Source organism: Colletotrichum siamense, assembly GCF_013390195.1.
Source record: "Colletotrichum siamense strain Cg363 chromosome Unknown KSG_Cg363_contig01, whole genome shotgun sequence".
In the NCBI taxonomy this organism is placed as follows: Eukaryota; Fungi; Ascomycota; class Sordariomycetes; order Glomerellales; family Glomerellaceae; genus Colletotrichum; species Colletotrichum siamense.
The window spans coordinates 5721007-5739774 of NW_023501014.1; the positions used below are offsets into that span (position 1 = coordinate 5721007).

At 54.3% G+C, this 18768-nt stretch overlaps 4 protein-coding genes across 4 annotated transcripts; 2 read left to right on the forward strand and 2 right to left on the reverse strand.

Annotated features, from left to right (window-relative positions):
- Positions 1–417: 417 nt before the first annotated feature.
- CGCS363_v001446 (uncharacterized protein) lies at positions 418–1308 on the forward strand (the record flags this gene model as incomplete). Its single annotated transcript, XM_036633295.1, has 6 exons — positions 418–479; positions 653–739; positions 796–883; positions 944–990; positions 1041–1135; positions 1199–1308. 6 exons carry the CDS (start codon positions 418–420, stop codon positions 1306–1308), a joined length of 489 nt encoding a protein of 162 aa, XP_036502050.1.
- A 3098-nt stretch (positions 1309–4406) lies between these two features.
- CGCS363_v001447 (uncharacterized protein) lies at positions 4407–5934 on the forward strand (the record flags this gene model as incomplete). Its single annotated transcript, XM_036633296.1, has 2 exons — positions 4407–4900; positions 4950–5934. The coding sequence occupies 2 exons, from the start codon at positions 4407–4409 to the stop codon at positions 5932–5934; spliced, it is 1479 nt and encodes a 492-aa protein (XP_036501980.1).
- Positions 5935–9791: 3857 nt separating this feature from the next.
- Positions 9792–11927, reverse strand: CGCS363_v001448 (uncharacterized protein; the record flags this gene model as incomplete). Its single annotated transcript, XM_036633297.1, has 5 exons — positions 9792–10386; positions 10469–10714; positions 10775–11581; positions 11649–11674; positions 11742–11927. The coding sequence occupies 5 exons, from the start codon at positions 11925–11927 to the stop codon at positions 9792–9794; spliced, it is 1860 nt and encodes a 619-aa protein (XP_036502052.1).
- A 5022-nt stretch (positions 11928–16949) lies between these two features.
- CGCS363_v001449 (Sterol uptake control protein 2) lies at positions 16950–18768 on the reverse strand (the record flags this gene model as incomplete). The annotated part of the gene is made up of 6 exons (XM_036633298.1): positions 16950–17679; positions 17737–17855; positions 17913–18132; positions 18187–18244; positions 18297–18511; positions 18662–18768. The coding sequence occupies 6 exons, from the start codon at positions 18766–18768 to the stop codon at positions 16950–16952; spliced, it is 1449 nt and encodes a 482-aa protein (XP_036502051.1).

An 18768-nucleotide genomic window follows, 5' to 3' on the forward strand; every position in this document is an offset into this window, starting at 1 on the left:
GCAGTTTCGGTGGGGCTTCCAGCGGCTCCGATCTGGCCCGGGGCCTGCACCCGCCCCGCACTCAACCTCACTTTCTCACTGGGTGACCTGAGCGGCCGGTCGCCGTGGGCTGAGACTGTCCTCCAACAACCAGCGCCCCTCAACACTTTTCGTGACCAGTCGGTCCGGTCCATTTCCCCTTCACCCTGGACGCCAAGCTACGGTTCCAATAATCCAATCGGAAGTCTTGTTGCTCATGTCAACGACAGCTACCTCATCGGGGAGCGCATGGTCAGGTTTGGCTAGTCCATGTCTTCCATCGAGACACTGGGTGACTCGTCTGAGTGATCGCCTTGAGACCTGGCCATAGTCGTGGAATCGATCAACATCACAGTCAGGCTTCAGATATCCGCAGCATCGTTGTTGTCAGACTCCGTGATGAGGAGACACGTCTTGCTTCTCATGCACAGTCGCCAGAACCCGGACATTGTCGTATTTCTGTGAGGTAAAGACCTCGGGTTGGTTCTGCATGATCCTGTTTCTCCCGAATACACGGCTACTCTGCAGTTCGCATTACCATACCTCGGCAACCATTCGCCAGCACTTTTATGTGTACCTATCCAAAGAAACAGCTGCTCTAATGCCGAGCGAACAAAACAAAATTCATCGACAGGTTGAAAATCTGGAACCCGCGACAACTACGGAGAAGCCAAAGAGGAAACGCCAGGCCTGTCATACCCACTCGATGGCTCTGCTGCTCGTGTGCATTCACTCAGATCTTCGTCTACCTGTCACCACACTCATTCCGCGCTGTAGCATACCGGCTTTCCAAAAGAAACATCTGAGGCGGGCTGCGGACCTGGACAGGTTTTCTCTTTCCCCGGTTTGGGATAAAGTTCACACCGTAACAGTCCAAAAAAGCAAAGCCACAACTGATCGCCCGCCTAACTGTCATCCTGTCCAGGACCCATGCCCCGGGGACACAGATCTCTGGCTGACTTGCGCAGCTTCGTATCCATGCCGATGGATCCAGGAAAAAGAAAGCCTTCATTGAAATCCAGCCCCTGCTGGAGACCGTGCCCGACTTCATTCTTGCTGTTCCAGCTCAAATTTTTCTTCGTCTTGCTTGAAAAGTCTCAGCTCGGACCAGCGCATTGTGTGTTGTCGCGTTATACAATGTCAACGATGTGTTGTTGGATCTGATTTGTGAGTTGAGTAGTATTTCGCGAGCTTTGGCCTCACACATTCGAACAATTCAGTCCTAAAGAGAGATCTAACGAGACCGTCTGGGGCACCATTGACCAGCAGTCGGTCGAGGACCAGAAATGATGACCCAGCTATTTAGAAACACGTCACCTCCGAGGCTGGCTGGTAACCCGGCCTGGTTTTCTCATCCCTCTGACTGACACCGCTGGACAGGGCAGTCTACAAGAAGTTTTGGTGGCCAGCGAACAGGTGGTTCTCTGCATTAGACACCTCAGAGTTTGCTGAAGTAATAGATGACTTTCAGACTTGACGGGAGCCACCAACCCCTTACCAGCATCGGCAGAAGTCCGACTCCTGTCTTTGAGTCTTAGAAGCAACAACACGTCCATGATGGCAATCAGAACCGAATACCCCCCAACCCCCAAATACTCGACGTCAAAGCCATGTCAGGATGGTGGCCTTGCACAATAGATGATCATGACAGTGCTTGGCTACCCATGAGGCCGCCAGTGTAAGTGAGCAGCATCTTAGCCTACTGTACTTGAAATGTGATGGTGTCGTCATGAGACGGGCAGCAAGCGTGATATACACGTTTCATCCACCTTTATCGGAGCTATTCATCACGAATCTGCCCGAGACATCACGGTTTGTGGCAACCTGGGGCAAGACGATGAACAGGCGTTCTAGATGTCCGGCATCCCACTGAAGATGGGTCCTTCATAGCTTTCAAACCCAGCATACAGAACATACAGGGCGATATGAGTGAACCCATGGCGTGTGTCGTCCTGATTAGGCCGGTCACTTAAGTAACCGGGGGCGCAGCCGGTGGAAGGCCAGACACACGTGGTGGCGTTGACCCCAGTCTAGTCTCTGGGCCCAATCGCATCCTCAGTATCCAGGATTCAGGTGCCATTCTTGGCGTTCATGGCTTTTTGACAGTTCGAATAGGCGAGGGAGGTTGGAGGTGGGCGCCCGGAAGACGTTGATTATTCCGTAGTGTCGTCGACAAAAATGACAGATACATTGGGTTCAAGCTGCGAGCAACAGAGCTCATTCGCGAATGGTGGAGAACCCCAGTTCGCGGGATGTCGACTGAAACGGCTTCTCGTCGAGGTGGACTCGGAAACAGTCGAGAAACAGTCTCTTAGCCAAGGCGGTCACTAAAGAATTGGGCATGATGGCAAACCACTAGGTCGAGATCGATGAGGCCTGCTCTACCCCATGCTAGTGACTTGGCCGCGGAAGAGTGGGTGTCGACTACCTAGTTCCAGGGTCACACAGCGCGATTGCGCCTTCTTGACTCACTCCCGTGGCTCCCTGGACAGACGAACGCCTTCTCGTGAAATGAGCTCCCTGAGAGGAAAGAAACACTAACATCAAAGCACTCCAGGGGCTGACGGGAAGCGTCGTCCCGTTGATGACTAAGGGGTAGAAGCAGTGGGCGAAGTGGGGATGGGCACCCGCTGTGAAGCCAACCGCATCTCTTCGACAACATTCTTGGAACGACTAGTCAAATCCTCCGTCAACAACGCTACTTCACGTCACCATGTGCCATCCTGTACTACCCGCTGCCATGCAGGGCCGTATGCGCACTTCTTTAGCATTGCAACCATGGCTACCCTGGTTTCTGTCGTTCGTCAGATAAGGTAACATTCAAACACCACTTCTTCATGGAAGAGTCGAGATCCGATGTGATAGGGACCCTGACCTGACAGGCTCAGCCCCGGAGGCTGCCGTTTCGCGGGGCACTTTTCGACAAACCAACGGCTGCAATGGTTCCTTTATGGACTTGCTGGCCGGCTATCCAGGGTGTCGAAGCCAAACGGTCGAAAAATTGAATGGGCCTATCGTGTTCACAGCATCCTCAGACGCGTTCGGTTTGACAATCCCCTCGCTCGGCCGTCAATGCGCGTCGACGAACCCAAAACCCGTGCGTCCTGCCAAGCTTCAAACAACTCTCTGGGAAGAGCGCCAATGAAGGTGGAGAATCCTGAAGACGGCACGGCTTCGAAAACGACTGGCCAATCTTACTCCCCAGGCACAAACGTTTCTTGATCCTCGACCAGCAAAGACATGTCTCCTCCACGTTGAAGTCTAGGTACAACCAACACACCACACCGCCCCTGGCTTCGACGACCACCATCACAATCTGCAGTGCCACCACCACTGCGACAGGGTCTGGATGAGGGGCCTTGCAGGCGGTTTGTGATGGGAGCAACCTGTTCTCACCCGGCGGTAGACGTCGTTGGTCAACCGCAATACCACAATGCCAACGTCCTTCTTCCCGGCCTTCCTTATCATGATTGTGGCTATTACGCATGATGTTGGCCATCATGGATCAAGTTTTGACACCGTACACATGCAGGCCTAGCTGCTCTGGCAGCTGTCTACCGGTAGCTGCGTCCAGCTCCCGCCGTGTCAGCGGCATTTCCATCCCGGTTGTTCAACCCCAGCTCGGCCTCCAGACTCGCAACACGCTAGTCGGGCGTTGAGCCTCCTCTAAGGCCAAGCGGACCTAGCCGCAAGATCAACGGTAGGGCTGGGGGCTCACTGTTCTTGCCCTCCCCATGAGCGGCGCTGAGAAGACATGCGACGCTGTGACAGACTATGACTTACGCAAAGAAGCAAGGCGCCAAAGTCTGCTTTGTCTACCCAGCTTTCCTCACACAGACTTGCAACCGGCCAAGGTGCCGCTGGATCCACGGAGTTGCATCCGTTGCTCCCTTTCCAGCACCGCCCCTAAGGATATCCAATGGTCTGAGAGAGACAACACGATACAACACCACCGGTTCCTCATGAGAACCCCAGTTCAAGCCGTCAGTGCGGTCTTGAGAATGTCTCGCCAAACGGCAACGTTTTTCTGCGATTCCCTGCAGCGATTCTCAGGGTTGGGCGGTCTAACGGTCCAGGGTTGGAAAGATATATTGGCCAGAGCGCGCATCATCATGTTGATGTCACAGCCGTGGATATGCTTTCTCACTGCGTCCGTCTGTTGATTAAGCTTAGGCACGGTCACCAACGCTGAAGACTGTTTTTTGCCCTTCCCATTGAATTTGCCCAGCCTTCTCGTCCCGTCTCTCATTCGTCCCCGCGTGTCTTCGGGCCACAGTTGCCGCCGTGAGGGGAAGAATAAGGACGCTCTCCTCTCCACATCTTTGCTACGTTTTCGGCACCGTTGATCCCCTGTCTTCTGCCCACACGATGTTCACGACATCGACGATATGAGGATCCCGCCGCCAGAAGTAATACTCAGTTGGCCGCCACCGCGTTACGATGACCCCGAAACCAGAGGCCCGGCCAACCAGATTGTCTCCCTCGTCCTCCTGGCCATCGCTACAGTCATCATTGCCATCCGGACATACACGCGAAAATGTATCACGAACGGATTCGGCTGGGACGACATGCTCGTCATCCTCGCCTACATTCCCGCAGCAGCGTTCGTGGTCGTAGGAATGATATCTATGGATCGATATGGCTGGGGACGACACGTATGGGATGTGCCCATCGACAAATTCACGGGGTCTTTGCAGATGGGACTCGCTAGCCAGATCCTCTTCGACTTGACTACAAGTTTTACGAAGCTGTCGATGCTGGCATTAGTGTACAGAATCGCACACGAAGCCTCTCGCAAGTTCAGTCTCCTGGTCATCGGCCTAGGGGCCTTTATCTCCATCAACTGCGTTGTGTTTATGATGGTGGCCATGCTGCAATGCCGGTATGTAGGCTTTCAGCTTCCCACAGCCAACAAGACTGACTCTCTGTAGGCCTCTTTCTCAATATTGGACGCTCTCAGCTGAGCCTCAAAACTGTATTAACGAGGCAGCGCACCTCCTCGTTGCCAGTATCATCAATACCGCGACCGACTTCGCCGTGGTCCTGCTACCACTGGCTCTAGTCCGTATTGTCTATAAGAACAAACTCTCTTCTAGGCAGATGGTTATTGTCAACCTGCTTTTCGGTGCCGGTTTCCTGGCGTGCTTCGCCGGCATAGCTCGCACTTACTTTACGTGGATCATGACCACGGAGCCGGATGTTACCTGGAACGCCTGGATGAACTGGCTCATGTCATCACTCGAGCTATTCCTTGGAATCATCTGCACCAGCATCCCGTCAACCAAGCCATTCTTCAACCGGTACCTTCCCAGGTTGCTGGCCTCAAGGTCTCGCAAGTCACAACCTACCAGCGTACCATTACCTACCGACAAAGCAACAAAGGGCTCCCAAGCGGGCAGCCAGTTATCCTTCGACTCGGATCTGGAGGACGCCATACCCATGGGTTCCCAAACATCAACACCAACCACGACGGTCAAGCGCTTCAGCGAAGCGACATTAAATAAGCCATTGCCGGCTGTGAAAAAGAATTCCGTATACACCATCAAAATCCAGCTGGATGAAGCCAGCCTCAGTCCCGCGGACAGGAGAGACCGCGCGCTGAACCAAGTCACCCCAACAGCCCCGGCTCCAACAATACACAATTTCAGCAGACCAAAAGTCCTTCACACGAGGAGTACGTCGGATCCTCACAGCGTACACCGCCTGAGCACCGAGTATGCTCACGACTCGGATCGTCACAGCCAAAACCTGGATGATTCGGATAGCAACTACCGGCAGAGCATTGATGACCTCGAAGCCGGCCGTTACAGCTCCTACGACCGCCAGAGCTTTGCGGCGTCTACGAGAAACCTTACCGGCGCCACGGTGAATAAAGGCCACGCCAAAAACCCGTCCGTCGGCACTTTTGGGGGCTGATTTCGGCAGCGAAGCTTCTTTCCGGTGTGCCAGAGAGCGAAGGTGGTGGTGTGTGTTGCTGCAGCAGACGGACGGGAAGAGGGACCCATCAAACATGGTTTGAGGCTTTCTTACGCCGTCCTGCCGGCGTTTACTTTTTTTTCTTTTCTTCATGAGACGGGATACGGCGGCTACACCTTGCAGCTTATGATACACCCATACGCACCCACACCGTTTGCTGGATTGCAAAAAGGCGGCAGTTCCTGCATCTCATTTCCTTTTTTGTACATTCTTATATATTTTAGCTTTTCGGGAGCCAGACCCGAACCTTCGTCACGACGTCTACGACCAATAATATACAACAGACTGTAGTAGTTAAAGTCACTGTTGGTTTTGCCAATCTGTCCTTGTGCCCTACCATCTCTTCCACGTCTGACTCTGGATAACTCTAATCACTCCAAACATCTCAAATTGCCTGAACTCTGGGAAAGCTTGATCCTACCTCCGGCCCAGGTCCCAGACGGTCTTCTCCCCAATGGGAATCAACCTTTCGCTCTTCGCTGTTGGGCTGTCCGCCCCGCGGTTAGAGGACAGAGAGAGGGGAGACCGGGAAAGATGCGTGTCGGTGGGTAGTCCCGATGGCGGCCGACAAACATGCTTCCAGGACGAGGGGCCGTTGAACCCGTCCCCCCGTCCACCCACTCCTTGTTACCAACTCATGACTTGCTTCTATCGAAGCCACCACCTGCGGATAAGCTTCCTTTAGCACAATCCACTGGAGCCATCCCGATTTAACGGCCCCGTTCTTTCGCCGCAATCGAAAGCTCTCCATCTTCCCCCACATCCTTATTTCATCCATGTCGATCCAAGCCGTCAATCCTTCCCTCCCTGCAGGTGGCTTCATGATGGCGTGCAACCGTCCCGCTCACTAAACAAAGAGTGACTGCAAAGCAGCTCCAAAGTCCCGTCAACGTCCCGCTGCAGAGCTACACTCTGTCGTGCACAAGTCAGTCCACACCCACGTGCCCGCCAAGTCTCCTCCCAAGCATGCCTGCCCGCTGCCGCCATGGCCGCCTTTTCAAATATCGAAGCTTGAGAGGGGATGGGTTCTCTCAACTTGCTGACTGCGCAGCGCACAGGCAGTCCAAGACATAAACCCACACGCATTAGAACCCGAAGGAGGAAAGACGATACCGCAATAGAGAGTGGTTGAAAAAGTGAATCTGCGAGACTACTGCCAGGCACAGACGTAGCTGGGCAGATAAGACAGCCAAATCTGCCCTACTTCGCTCATTGCTAAGCGGTGATGACGACCAATGCAACAAATAGACTTGGCCACTACTGCAGGCACAGACTGCGACAGCACCCAACGCAAGCACGGACAGAAACATTGCCAGTCCCAGCGAATAAACTTGACTGCCAACATGCATCGGGCCTTCTCAACCTCGATGATCCGGGTCAGTCGGGGGGGAGACGGCCAACTAGCTAACGTACTACAGCAAACCCAAATGAACAAAATTCAACTTCAACGACTATGTTTATGTCAACAAGGGAATCAGCCAGTGTCATCATCAGGTAATCTGAGTGATCGTCGCTTCACGACGCTCTTGACACAATCCAAACCCGTCCCCCTCCACGCGCGCTTGCCGTCGTCGCCTCCCCCTCTTCCTCCTACACCGTTTCCTTCTTACCCCTCTTTCTGGGGAGGGGGGACAAGGAGGGAAGAGAAAGTCATCCGTTCTTCAACGTCCGTCTGTTCTGATCTTCGGGCATCCGCATACGCTCACCACCTAGCGCACATCTCACAAAAGCATCGAGATGGCTCAGGCATTCTCATCTTCCGTTAGACCGTTTGGCCTGATCTCGTTCCCCCCCGTTGATTGTTGGCATCTCGTGCTTCCTCTCTTCTCTCTGCTGAACAAACACGACGCTGCTGTTTCGAATATCACTGACTTGCCCAAAATCCCATTTTCTCCTCTGTTTCTGTTTTCCCATCATCTCGTGTCTGCGTGATTGTGGCGTGCCTCTCTCCTCATGTCACCTCGGCCTCCAACCGTCTTCATCTCCTCTTCACAAGCCAAGATGGGGGCCGTCATCCGAAGCATACGTCGTGTGAATCGCTGAACAGACAGCCAACAAACTCTCCAACCCCCTCCCAGAACAGAGAAGTAACAGCAGCGCATCCCAATCTGTAGAAAGAAGAAAAACAGATTAGATACCGGGTATGTGATTAAAACTCCTAAATGGCTGTTGATAGTTGGAAAAGCCATCGAGATGTCTTTCTTCGAGGCCCCGCTAATGAGGGAAACCGAATGTGGGACGGTCGACATTGAGGTAGATTCACCGACAAGACGTCCGATCCGTAGCCATCTCCAACCGCGTAATCCGCCTAAGCAGATGACCTTCACTGAGAGCAGCCCTCTCTCATTGAGCCTGTAGGAAGGCTGCGCTGAATGAGGGTGCATCTTCAGCTGGACGCAGACTTCCCGTCTCCCCATTTTACCCCCATTTGACGGACGGCGCCGACACCCACAGCGGCGAGCGGCGAACGATAAGGGCCATCATCATCAACCCCAGTAGCCGCGCCATCTCGATGAGACGAGAAAGTTGCGCGGCGTGTAGGATGGGGAAAACGGAAGGGCCCCAATCAAAGGTAAATAACGGCGACGGTTGCTGAACGTTGGCCCGATTAACATGCTGCGTGCCCCTGATACCCCTTTTTATGGGAAAAGGTCTATTTGGTCCGAGGGTGTGGTGTTGGTAGGGATGGCATGATTGCAGGCTGAAGGGAAGGGGAGGGAAGTACAGATACCTCCGCCAGGCGAGAGATGCTCACCTGTGAAGGAGATCAGCAAGAAGACGGGAAGAGCAGAAGCGTGGGGAGGGGGAGGCAGAGACCTCAGTGGTCGACACAGGAGACAGCCTGGGAGCTCGGACTGGGCAAGCAAGCCCTTTCACACGCTGCTGCTGCACGACATCGTCCCATGCTCATGGATGAGGTTTTACTAAAGAAAGCCAATGTGTAAGTCGGACTATAGCACCCCATGTGCCACTATTGATTGCCGATAACTTTGTTACCAAGGCTGACTGACATGTCAAGAGCGAGAACATCACGATGCAAGGCTAGAAATAGATTTTCGACACCCTTTTCTTGATTTTTTTATTTTTTTTTTTAGCTCTCTGAATCTCCTTTTTCTCTCAAGGTTTGAACAATTCTAGTCTCTGTACATGATATCCTCCTAAATATGTGTGTCCTTGCTAATGTATCCTTCCCGAGCTCGACGCTGTTCGTCGGACTTTACCCTCAAAGCGAGGGTTGTCTTCAAAAGTACAATTTCTGTTGTGTCGAGCTGCGAGCTCTTACATGACTTTGATGTCTCTTCTAATGCGATCCTTGAACAAAACTGTGCAGCAGCAAAACCAAAAAATCAGACGACCTGTCCTATCGTGTCGGTCTTTCTCTTTCTCCGCCATTCTCGGCTCGGCGTTTACCAGAGCATCATCCTTTGCTCGCGAGTACTCCTTCTGTGTGTTCCATGGCTTCAATGCTCCTGGGAAATCCGTAGCCTGGCGGCTTGTGTAAACACTGTCCATCCGGCTTTGTGGCTTGTCCGTAAAGGGGGTCGATGAAGTATATCTCATGGTGGACACACGAGTCCCTCGTGAAGAGTCCGATATCTCCAGGTAGTAAGCAGCGGCGGCGATCCTCACCCTACGAGGATCGGCGCGCTGTTGATGACGAGCCCGATGCACTTGCATCTGTGGCTGATGGCAATCCAGTGTTGTAACATTTTATGTCTGTAAGCGTCACAGGTCAGTGGATTGCGTCTTGTGTTGTGTATAGTAACGGGCTTTTACGGACCAAAAAGTGTTTTGATTCATCCGGCCTGGACGAAGTTTCCGTGGAAGGGAGCCTGCTGGGGGCTCAGGGTCTGTCCGATCTTTCCCATGGCAGAGAGGTGGTTGTGGGCATCCTTGATGAGCTGGAGGTTCTTGACATCCTCGGGCTGGGTGAAGCCGCGGACAAGATCCTCCAGGGCCTGGCGGTGGGACATCCACTCGTCAATGAGGGGCTTGGTAGACTGCTCCTCCTTGATGGCAGCCTCGACGATGGCAGCCTTGGCAGTGACCTTGCGGGAGGCAGGGGCAGGGGCAGCCTTGGGCGCGTCCTTGCGCTTGCGGCCCTTGGCGACCTGCTGGCCGCTGGAAGCGGTGGTAGGAGATCCGGGAACACCGTTGTCATTGTGGACACGGCGCATGTGGTCCTTGAGGTTCCATTGGCGGGGGAATCCGTTGCCAGGCATGGCACGATCGCATCCATCATAGGAGCACAAGAAGGGCTTGTCACCGTGGCCGTGCATGGCGTGGGCCTCACGCTCGTGACGGAGAAGGCAGGCAGTGGAGGAGAAGCGGGCGTTCTCGCAGGACTCAATCTTGCAGCGGTAGGGCTTCAGGTGAGAGTCGACAAACTTGCTGTAGAGGGGAAAGACGCAATCGTTAGTCATACACGGGGAAAAGGGACATGCTGGCAGGTTTCCAAAAAGGTTCAACTCACTCATAGTTGCACTTGAGCTTCTCGGGCTTGTGGTTGCAGCTGGATTCTCCCTCCCAAGGGCAGTGGAACAGGCCATCGGCCTGAGGAGTGGCGTTCTTGTACAGAGGGTGGTCCCGGGCAGAGTCACCGTCGTTGGTGTTGCGGCGGCTAGGGAAAGCCGGAGGCAGAGCAGCATCACCGACGATAGTGAGGACGCTTCCAGAGAGTTCATCGCCCATAAGCTCAGGGCCAAACTTGCCGTTGGCGCTGTAGATTGATGCCGAGTCAGAGGCTTGCTCGAGGGAGCAGCTGATCTGAGGAACATACCTAGGAGACTGGCTCTGAATGATAGGAGAAACGTGCTCCGAGTGGGAAGGCGAAGACATGAGAGGGGCGGACAGCCACAACTCCTCAGGGGTCTGAGCAGGAGAAGACAATTGGGATTCCGCGGGGCTGAAAGAGTTCCAGGAGGCAGAAGGAGAGTGAGCTCCAAGGCTGGAGTCAGGGTCCAGCTGCATCTGAGCAGGCACGACGTGCATAGTCATGTCCGTTTGGGATGGGAGGCCATCCACGATTCCGAGCTCCATGGAGTTAAACCACTGGGACGAGACGGCGCCCGTGTCCGATTCCAGGAAGTAAGAGTTCACGTCCATCAACTGGCCGTTGGTCTGAGGTCCGTAGACAGTAGCATTACCTGTGATGTCCATGGAGGACAGCTGTGCAGATACTTGAGATGACGCAGAAGAAGTCATTCTGGGTCTGGCCTTGGGAGATGTGATCTTGGAGATTCTGTGTTGCTTGCGGCTTCCAGTGGAACTCCTTGAAGTTCCCCGCCTCATCGGCTCGCCACCGACAGGCGCCACGGTCGTGGCAGGCGCGCGAGCAGTCCACTTGCTCTGAAGGTCCTCAACGGCTTGTCCTTGTCCTCGGGGCGTGATGTGGCCTTCAACTTGGAAAGAAAAGTCCTCGGAGTCTCCCGGGTGGGCAGATCCGTTGTCTGAGAAGTCTTGGAAGTTCTGTGCACCTTCTCCTGTCGTTTCCCACGAACCACTCAAGGGGTCCGATGGTCCTGTTTGAGAAGAAAAGGAAAACATTCCTGAGGGCACCATGCCGGCGTGGAAGAAGCTGTAGTCGCTGAAGGGGAGGTTAGTGTGCTGTTTCACCACTAATCTTTGAAGATGCAAAACAAGAAATGAAAAAACATCTCAACATGGCACAACTTTGTTCCTGTAGCACCCATCATGTTAGCTGTCGTTGCTTTATCTCACGGGTTTGGGGTTTCGTGTTGACAGACCAAGTGAGCACAGATCATATAGATCAAGCCGGGATGAATCATGTAGTCCAGGATGTCAGGTGCGGTGGTCGATCCAGTTGGTAGTCCGGCAGGTCTTAGACAAATGAAAGTCCTTTGCGGCCATGTACGTGTTCGAGGCTCCTGGTTGTTCTCCAGGCACCCAGGCATGGGTCTTGGTTCGGTCATCTCATACTTCCCATAGTGGAGGTCGAAGTTGGTAATTTCAACAGTTCCTGATGCCAAGGTGTCGTTTGGTGCAGCTAAATTCCTTGGGTCGATAGAATCCTTGGATTGAAGTCCAGCTGAAGTAACAAGTCCGTTTGAATGCGTCAACGGGTCGAGACAAAGTCCATAAGGCTGAAAGCCAGGGTCGAAGAACAAGTCCGTAGATCAGAAACAGAATCGAAGCAAAGGGAAATCCATAAACAGAAGAGACGGAACCAGCCATAAGGTGCAAGGATCGATAAGCCTTGGTCCATATCGGTTTGTGACCAGCATGAGCTGAATTAAGCTATGACTGGTACACGGGAAAACAAACACGGAGTGTTTATTTCAGCGTTCATCCTAGGAATCCGATCCAAATGCGAGACTGGGCAGTCTCTAGTCTCGGGCGAGACCTTGTCCACAAATCCAGGGAGTAAAAAATTCCACGGTTCTCAAGGGAGAAAGCCAGGCATAAAAATCCAGTTCCCGCGAAACGTCCAATGGGTCCATGTTGCTGCAAAATCCTGATTCGTCGGCAGGCGATACTAACCGTGGTATGAATGTGATGATAGATAATTGTTTTTGCGATGACCGTTCGGTTTGACAAAGTGCATAGGGCGAGGCCCAAGCACACCGGTCTCCATCCAGTTGGCAAGTCAAGCAGGTATTCCAGGGAAGAAGTTTCCGGGCAAGAGAGAGAAAGTCCTGGCAAGTATCCTCGGATGAAGTCCTGGGCTGAAGAATCCTGGGTCGAGATGTCCTGTATGAAAAGGCCTCCGTGGCCGGCGAGATCTGAGAAGCAGACGCAATGAAACAAACATGACTTTTGCAGTACAGGATTTCAAAAAGACAATGGACCACCCTGGGAACAGAGAAAGAAAAGACAATACCTAGAAGGTGTGTGGACGTCGTCCAGGTCAAGGTTGTAGCCAGGCATATCCGGGCGCGGAACAACAAGAGCAGTCATTGATTCCTTGGGTTGTGTATCATGCAATCCAGGGCAGTAAAGTCAACTCGGATGAGCTGTGTCGGTGTACAGAATAACAAGAGCGATGACCCGGGCGGGTAGCTGCTTGCAGAGTTCCTGTGGAATGGGAAAGTCGAGTTGGTGTCGTGTGGGATGATCCTTGGGTGGCAAGATGGGGAAGATCTTTTTTGACCTTCTGTGTAGGGTTGCTGTTGTGTAAGGGTTGGAAGGGATGTAGGCGGGTAGAAAAAGAGAAATTTGCGGCTGTTGGGTTGCCAAAAGGATCAGCTTTGCAGTAGGCAGAATGCTTGGGCAGGAATGTTCTTGCGGGTTGGGCTGACAAGAAGAGAAGAGAAACGACGTTGGGCAGGGAGAGAGGGGGTCAGCGGGTTTTAATGTTGCAGGACGACGACGAAGGCTTCTGAGAGCACAGCAGAAGCGAACGAACGAGATGAGGTTTGCGAGGGGGTCGGTCGGGGAGGGGAGGATTCGGGGTGGACTCCACGTCGTGCGTGCCATGCCGCATGCCCTGCTGGCATTCATGATCCCTGTTCCCGAAGCATTGGCACCTTTCATTCTGCAGGGCGGATGTGCTTGATGTGCCAGGCCAAGAAACCACCATCACATACGTGCGCAGCATGCAATGATACGTATGGATACGTATTTGGTCTTGATTGTCCACCACTCATTTCCAGCGCCAGCCCGTCTCGCGCGTCTCAATCAGTCTCATTTCGCTGCCGCCGTGTTTATTGAAAGCCGTGTCCTTTCCCTGGCCAGAGTGTCTGGACTCCCGCCCTCCAACACAGGCCGACTGGCAGAGAATGCACGTTGAATGTGTCGTGTTGCTGCTGCCGGCCGTCACAATGGCCGCAGCAGGCCCTCGAGCTATTACATGGCGCTAGCCAACTGGCCTCGTTCTGACTGCTCACTGCACCTGTCATAGGCCCGTTCCGAGTGGAAGTTGGCGGTGACTGGGCCTTCCGCCTTGATTCTGCTGACTTGGACATGGGCCGCGGGTGGATACAGACGACGACCCTGAGCCTATCGCGGTGCGAGGAACCCCTAGTCGTGCCGGCCAGGAGGGATTATGGCTGCAACGCCAGCTCATCCGTGCAGCACCCTGAGCGTGCTCGGCGGGAAAACGAAGCCAGCCGTGGGCCAGCAGCGAGCCAGAAGGACGCAGAGAAAAGAAAAGAAGGCGGCAGGCTGGACGAGTCGTGACGGGCTAATGCTTGCTTTCTGCGAGCCCTTCATCTTCTCCGCCATCCGCACCACGCGCGGAACTTGCTCGTCCCATCAAGCTTGGTGTCTCTGCGCTGCCCTGCGCTGCCCTGCGTTGCGTTGCGTTGCCTGTCTGCGCGCGTTCCGAATTTCCCATCCCATCCCATCACAAGCCGCCCGCCCGTCCCATGCCGTCCCAAAACCCCTATTCCCTTGCGCCATCCGTCGTAAATGCCTCCCGTTTCCAGTAGGTTCGTCGAGCATCAAAAAAGTCATGGCGCGATTGTCGACGTACGCTTTGACGCATCAATCAGAGCCGTCTGCTTGAAGATCGAAGCGGCCCACCGGGCAGAGGAGGAGAAGGACGATATGTGTGTCGACGAAAAAAGACGCAGCAGGACGAGCCAGAGCCAATCCGGACTGCATTGGCGTCTGTAGTCGCACCCCAAAGACGCCGACGCGGGCGGGAACTGCGGAAGCCAGGCCGGCTTGTCAGCCCGTCAGTGCCTCGTTCTCGTGTCTTGTCGTCGTCCATCAAGCACCGTGTTGCTTGCTCTATTGGCGGTTGTGGCTTCACGTGTGTAGTCCCGAGTTGGTCTCGGCGGGCTTGATAGGGCAAGCTGCAGTCGCTGACACACACCGGTCAACGCTCTCCATCTCGACTTTCCCTCATCCGACGGCAGTACTTTTGGCGTGTCCAACGGCCACTGGTCCGGGGGTCGAGCTGTGGTCGGCCGGCCACACACCGGCAGCAGCACACCACACCGTAATCACAACACCACCCACCATCTATTAATTGCAGACCACTTTCCTCCACCCACGAGACAGCAACGGCCAGACATCAGATGCAAACGTGCTTCGCGACGTGATTGACCAGTTACTGCCAGCTGGCCTGCTGCTGCTGCTGTTGCTGTTGCTGTTGCTGCTGCCGCTGGCAAACCGGAAGCGGTCCACGCCAACCACTTCGCAACTCTTTTCGCGATAATGCATTTGCGTAGTGCATGAGAAATATGCGGCGTGGGGCCAGGTGGTCACCTTGCGACATTATCCAGCTGTCATGCTCATCGTATCATGAGCGAGATGCCGCGACTGCGATGGCTTGTCGTGCGCCGTGATGCGATCCCGAGAATCCGAGTCGTCAACCAAGCCATCAGGATAAGCAAGCCGGAGCAGCAGCAGTCGCCGTCCATCTCCGAGTTCCCCGGCTGGGCTGGATGGAAAAGCTGCCCCGAGCTCCACAAGTTGTCTGAATAGACGCTGACGGTCTGACAATGGTGAAGCTGGCTGGTCTTGACTTTGAGGCCAGCATGCGGTTGAGACGCGGGGAACCAGGCTATTGAAGGGTCGTCTCATGCGAGATGGCTGAAAAGCTGACGTTGGCAGACACGGGACGAGGGGTGGGGGATTGGGAAACGGGCGACAATGTGCGACGACAGCGCCCGTTGACGAGCGGATGCATTAACGATGGGACGAGACAGCAAGCAGCCTTGGCCATCGAAGCGCAAACAAAGACCACCTCACTCGGAAGCAACTGCCTCGATCTCTGCCCCCCCGGGACAGGAAACAAGGTTCAACCTCCTCACCTTCGCTTGCCCCGTCCTGGTGATCTGCCTCACCTTTCCCACTGGTCATACATATCGAAGACGAGAGGCAGGGAAGCGACGTCGACACTTCCCAAGCCGTCCTCACAACCGACCTGAGCTTCCTGCTGACTGCGGGCGGATAGAGCTCCGGCTGTTTCCTCCTGGAAACACCCGACCGCCTTACCGTGACGTTCGTGTGGCCCTAAACAAGCACCCGCAACCTTACCTTAGCCAAGCCACCCGTCTTGATCAACGACCTCTCAACCACAGCCTCTAACCCAAACCTTTCCCGACTAGCTAGCTTCTATCCGTACGTGCCTTGTTTTCTGCGATGCCCTCGTCAACATTGCCGAGTCCACCCTGATGACGCATAAAGTACACGCAACGCCAGCTGCGTCAACGGGTACGCATAGAGCAACGAGGAACAACTCATCGCTCATTTCTGTCCTTAATGCATCTGTATCACAGCTCTAGGGAGTGCTTAACTCCTCCTTGACTCAGGGGAAATGCTGATGGTGGCTTCTGGAACCACACGTGACCTGCAACTTCCAGCGACGAGCAACATCGAGCTACACCACCAGTCACCGAAACTTTCTGGAACTTCCAAGTACCGACAAAGTTCCGCCACTGTTTCTCTCCCTCACTGGAATTTGGAGCTGAGGTGGTTGGGAACTCGCCATCATCTAATCCCTGTCAAGATTTCACGCCAGCAAAGTCTGTTGCGCTCGACCCTCGCTCGGCAAACGCTCTTGAGGCCCCCGAATCCCCAGTCAGAAGATAAGGGGATTCGCAGAGTTGGCGATCTTCCCCTGGCAGATTCGACGGCGTGTTACGGATTTTGGAATCGCATTTCGTCTCCTCGATTTTGTGGGAACCTCTTCACAACTTGGACCATTTACAGTGATTCATTACTTTCGGCCGTCGGACCGCCGAAATACACTATTGCAAATAAGGTGATTGTGCGCGCCCGCCGGCCTGGGTGCTTCCGACGCACAGCGCAGATCCAAATCTCGGTGTGCCGGCTATCTGACTCAGTCACCACCACCCGACCAACTGCTGTCTCGGGATTCGACAAAACATTCCTCCGGTATCAAACCTTGCCCTTTCGCCAACGCCTCTGTGATGATGATATCCTCAGATTGAGCGACAACACAATGGCGATGAAGTGTCGGTGTAAGTGGGCTTATCTCCAAGGACTTCGCCGATGAGTTTGAAAGCGAGAGTGGGTGCATCTTAGACAGTACCGCGACCACTCACATCGAGTACATTAGTCTGTGTATGTCGACCTGATATCGCATCTTGCCAGATATCTCGCAGTCGACTTTCGGCATCCGATCCGTCCGTCCACGCAACTTCAGCGAGAGCGGCTTTGGCTTGCTCCCAGTTGCTTAGATGCATCACGGTGCTAGCTAGAGAGAGTTTCGCAGCATACACAGCCTTCCACTTTGCCAGCTGTTGCTTGCCTGTGTCAGTAATGGGCCTGCCTGAATTGGCAATGGCCGCACCAAACATGGCACTCCAGAACCACAGACTCCTGCTGAAGGAGCCTGCCACCATCTCTGCTTCTTTGTCGCACACGTCATCGATGAGCTGCTCAAGCAGCCAGACCGTTAAGACGCAGTCCATCTCGCTGTCGTTCACCGCCATGACGAGGTAGAAAAACGTTGCGATGTAACTCGCGCGGCTGCTCTTGGGATCACCGTTCAACATCGTAGCTATATTGCGCTCAGGGTCAAAGCCACGGGATAGCTCCCAGTTGAGATTCTTGGTGTAGTCCTGCCAAAGCAAGTCCGTTGGGGTCTCTGCCCCTTCCCACCAGCCGTATTTCGGTGCCTGGCGGGGAGGTAGGCTCTCCATGTCCCATAGCGAGGTGAAGAGCAAAGCGATGATGCTTGGCTGGAAATCGGCACTGATGGCGTCGTGTATGACGTGGACTTCACCACGGCGTAGACGGTCGCCTGCCCTACATTCATGTCAGCTATAGAGATCCAGCACGCCTCCGGAGACGGACTTGTGTTACATATCCAGCATCTGCTGCGCTAAGTTTGACCGCATCAGATTATACCCATTCTTCTGGAGTGTTAACCTATACAGACCGCGTAGATGCTTGGATGACGCGTCAAGGTCCCCAACCGCACCCTATGGTCCGTCAGTACTGGTCTGGCCACAAGTTTCCGGATTCCAACTGCGGTATACCTCTGTAAGTGCCAGTGTTGCAATAGCAAAGACAGCAGTGTCGCTGACATCAGTCTCAGACTCTGACAGCTGCTTCTTTGCGAACTCATATGCTGCTGCCTTGTGGTAGAGAAAGGGGACTTTGACATGCTCAAGCGATCCTGTGACCCAGGCCCACTGGCACGCCGCGACCACTAGGCAGCCATGAAGCAGACCTGGATGCAATAGAGTCCTCTGAACACTGCCCAACATGTCAGAGCCAGCATCTGATTTGCAAACAAAGTCGATCGCCTACCTGCACAGATTCTGGCCTCGTTCCACGGGAGTCTGTCCTCTAACATAGAAGTGGGTAACTGAGCTTTTGGTCAGGGAGGTAGCATAACGGCAGCGGGCGAAATGATTTACATTGATGGAAGAGCCATTGCGACATTTCCGACAGTTGATAGTCGCCGGAGAAGCCGGCGAATGGCTGATGAGACAGGACGTTGACGAGGCGAGCCGACTCCGCGACCGGGATCAAGGCCGCCGACTCGGACTCGGCCCGAGACTCTGGAGTGGACTCGGCATCAGTGGCGGGGTCGGGGTAGATGCAGTCCTTGCCCGTCTGGAGACAGTTGGTGCTGCGGGCTTGTTAGTCGATTGCTGGGCTTTACCCGCAGAGTCCGGATCGATCTTTTCATCACAGGCGTTATCTCCGCCAAGACGGTAGGCATAAACAAGGTGAAAGGGGGGGAGGTGTGAAGACAAGGTAGGGATAAGGAAGGACATACCAAAGTGGCTTGCGCTCATCGCAGCGGACGTGACGCTGCTTACATGTCGAGCAGCCGTTTTTGCTACGGCGGTGGAACTTGCGGACTCTGTTCTTGGGGGGCGCCAT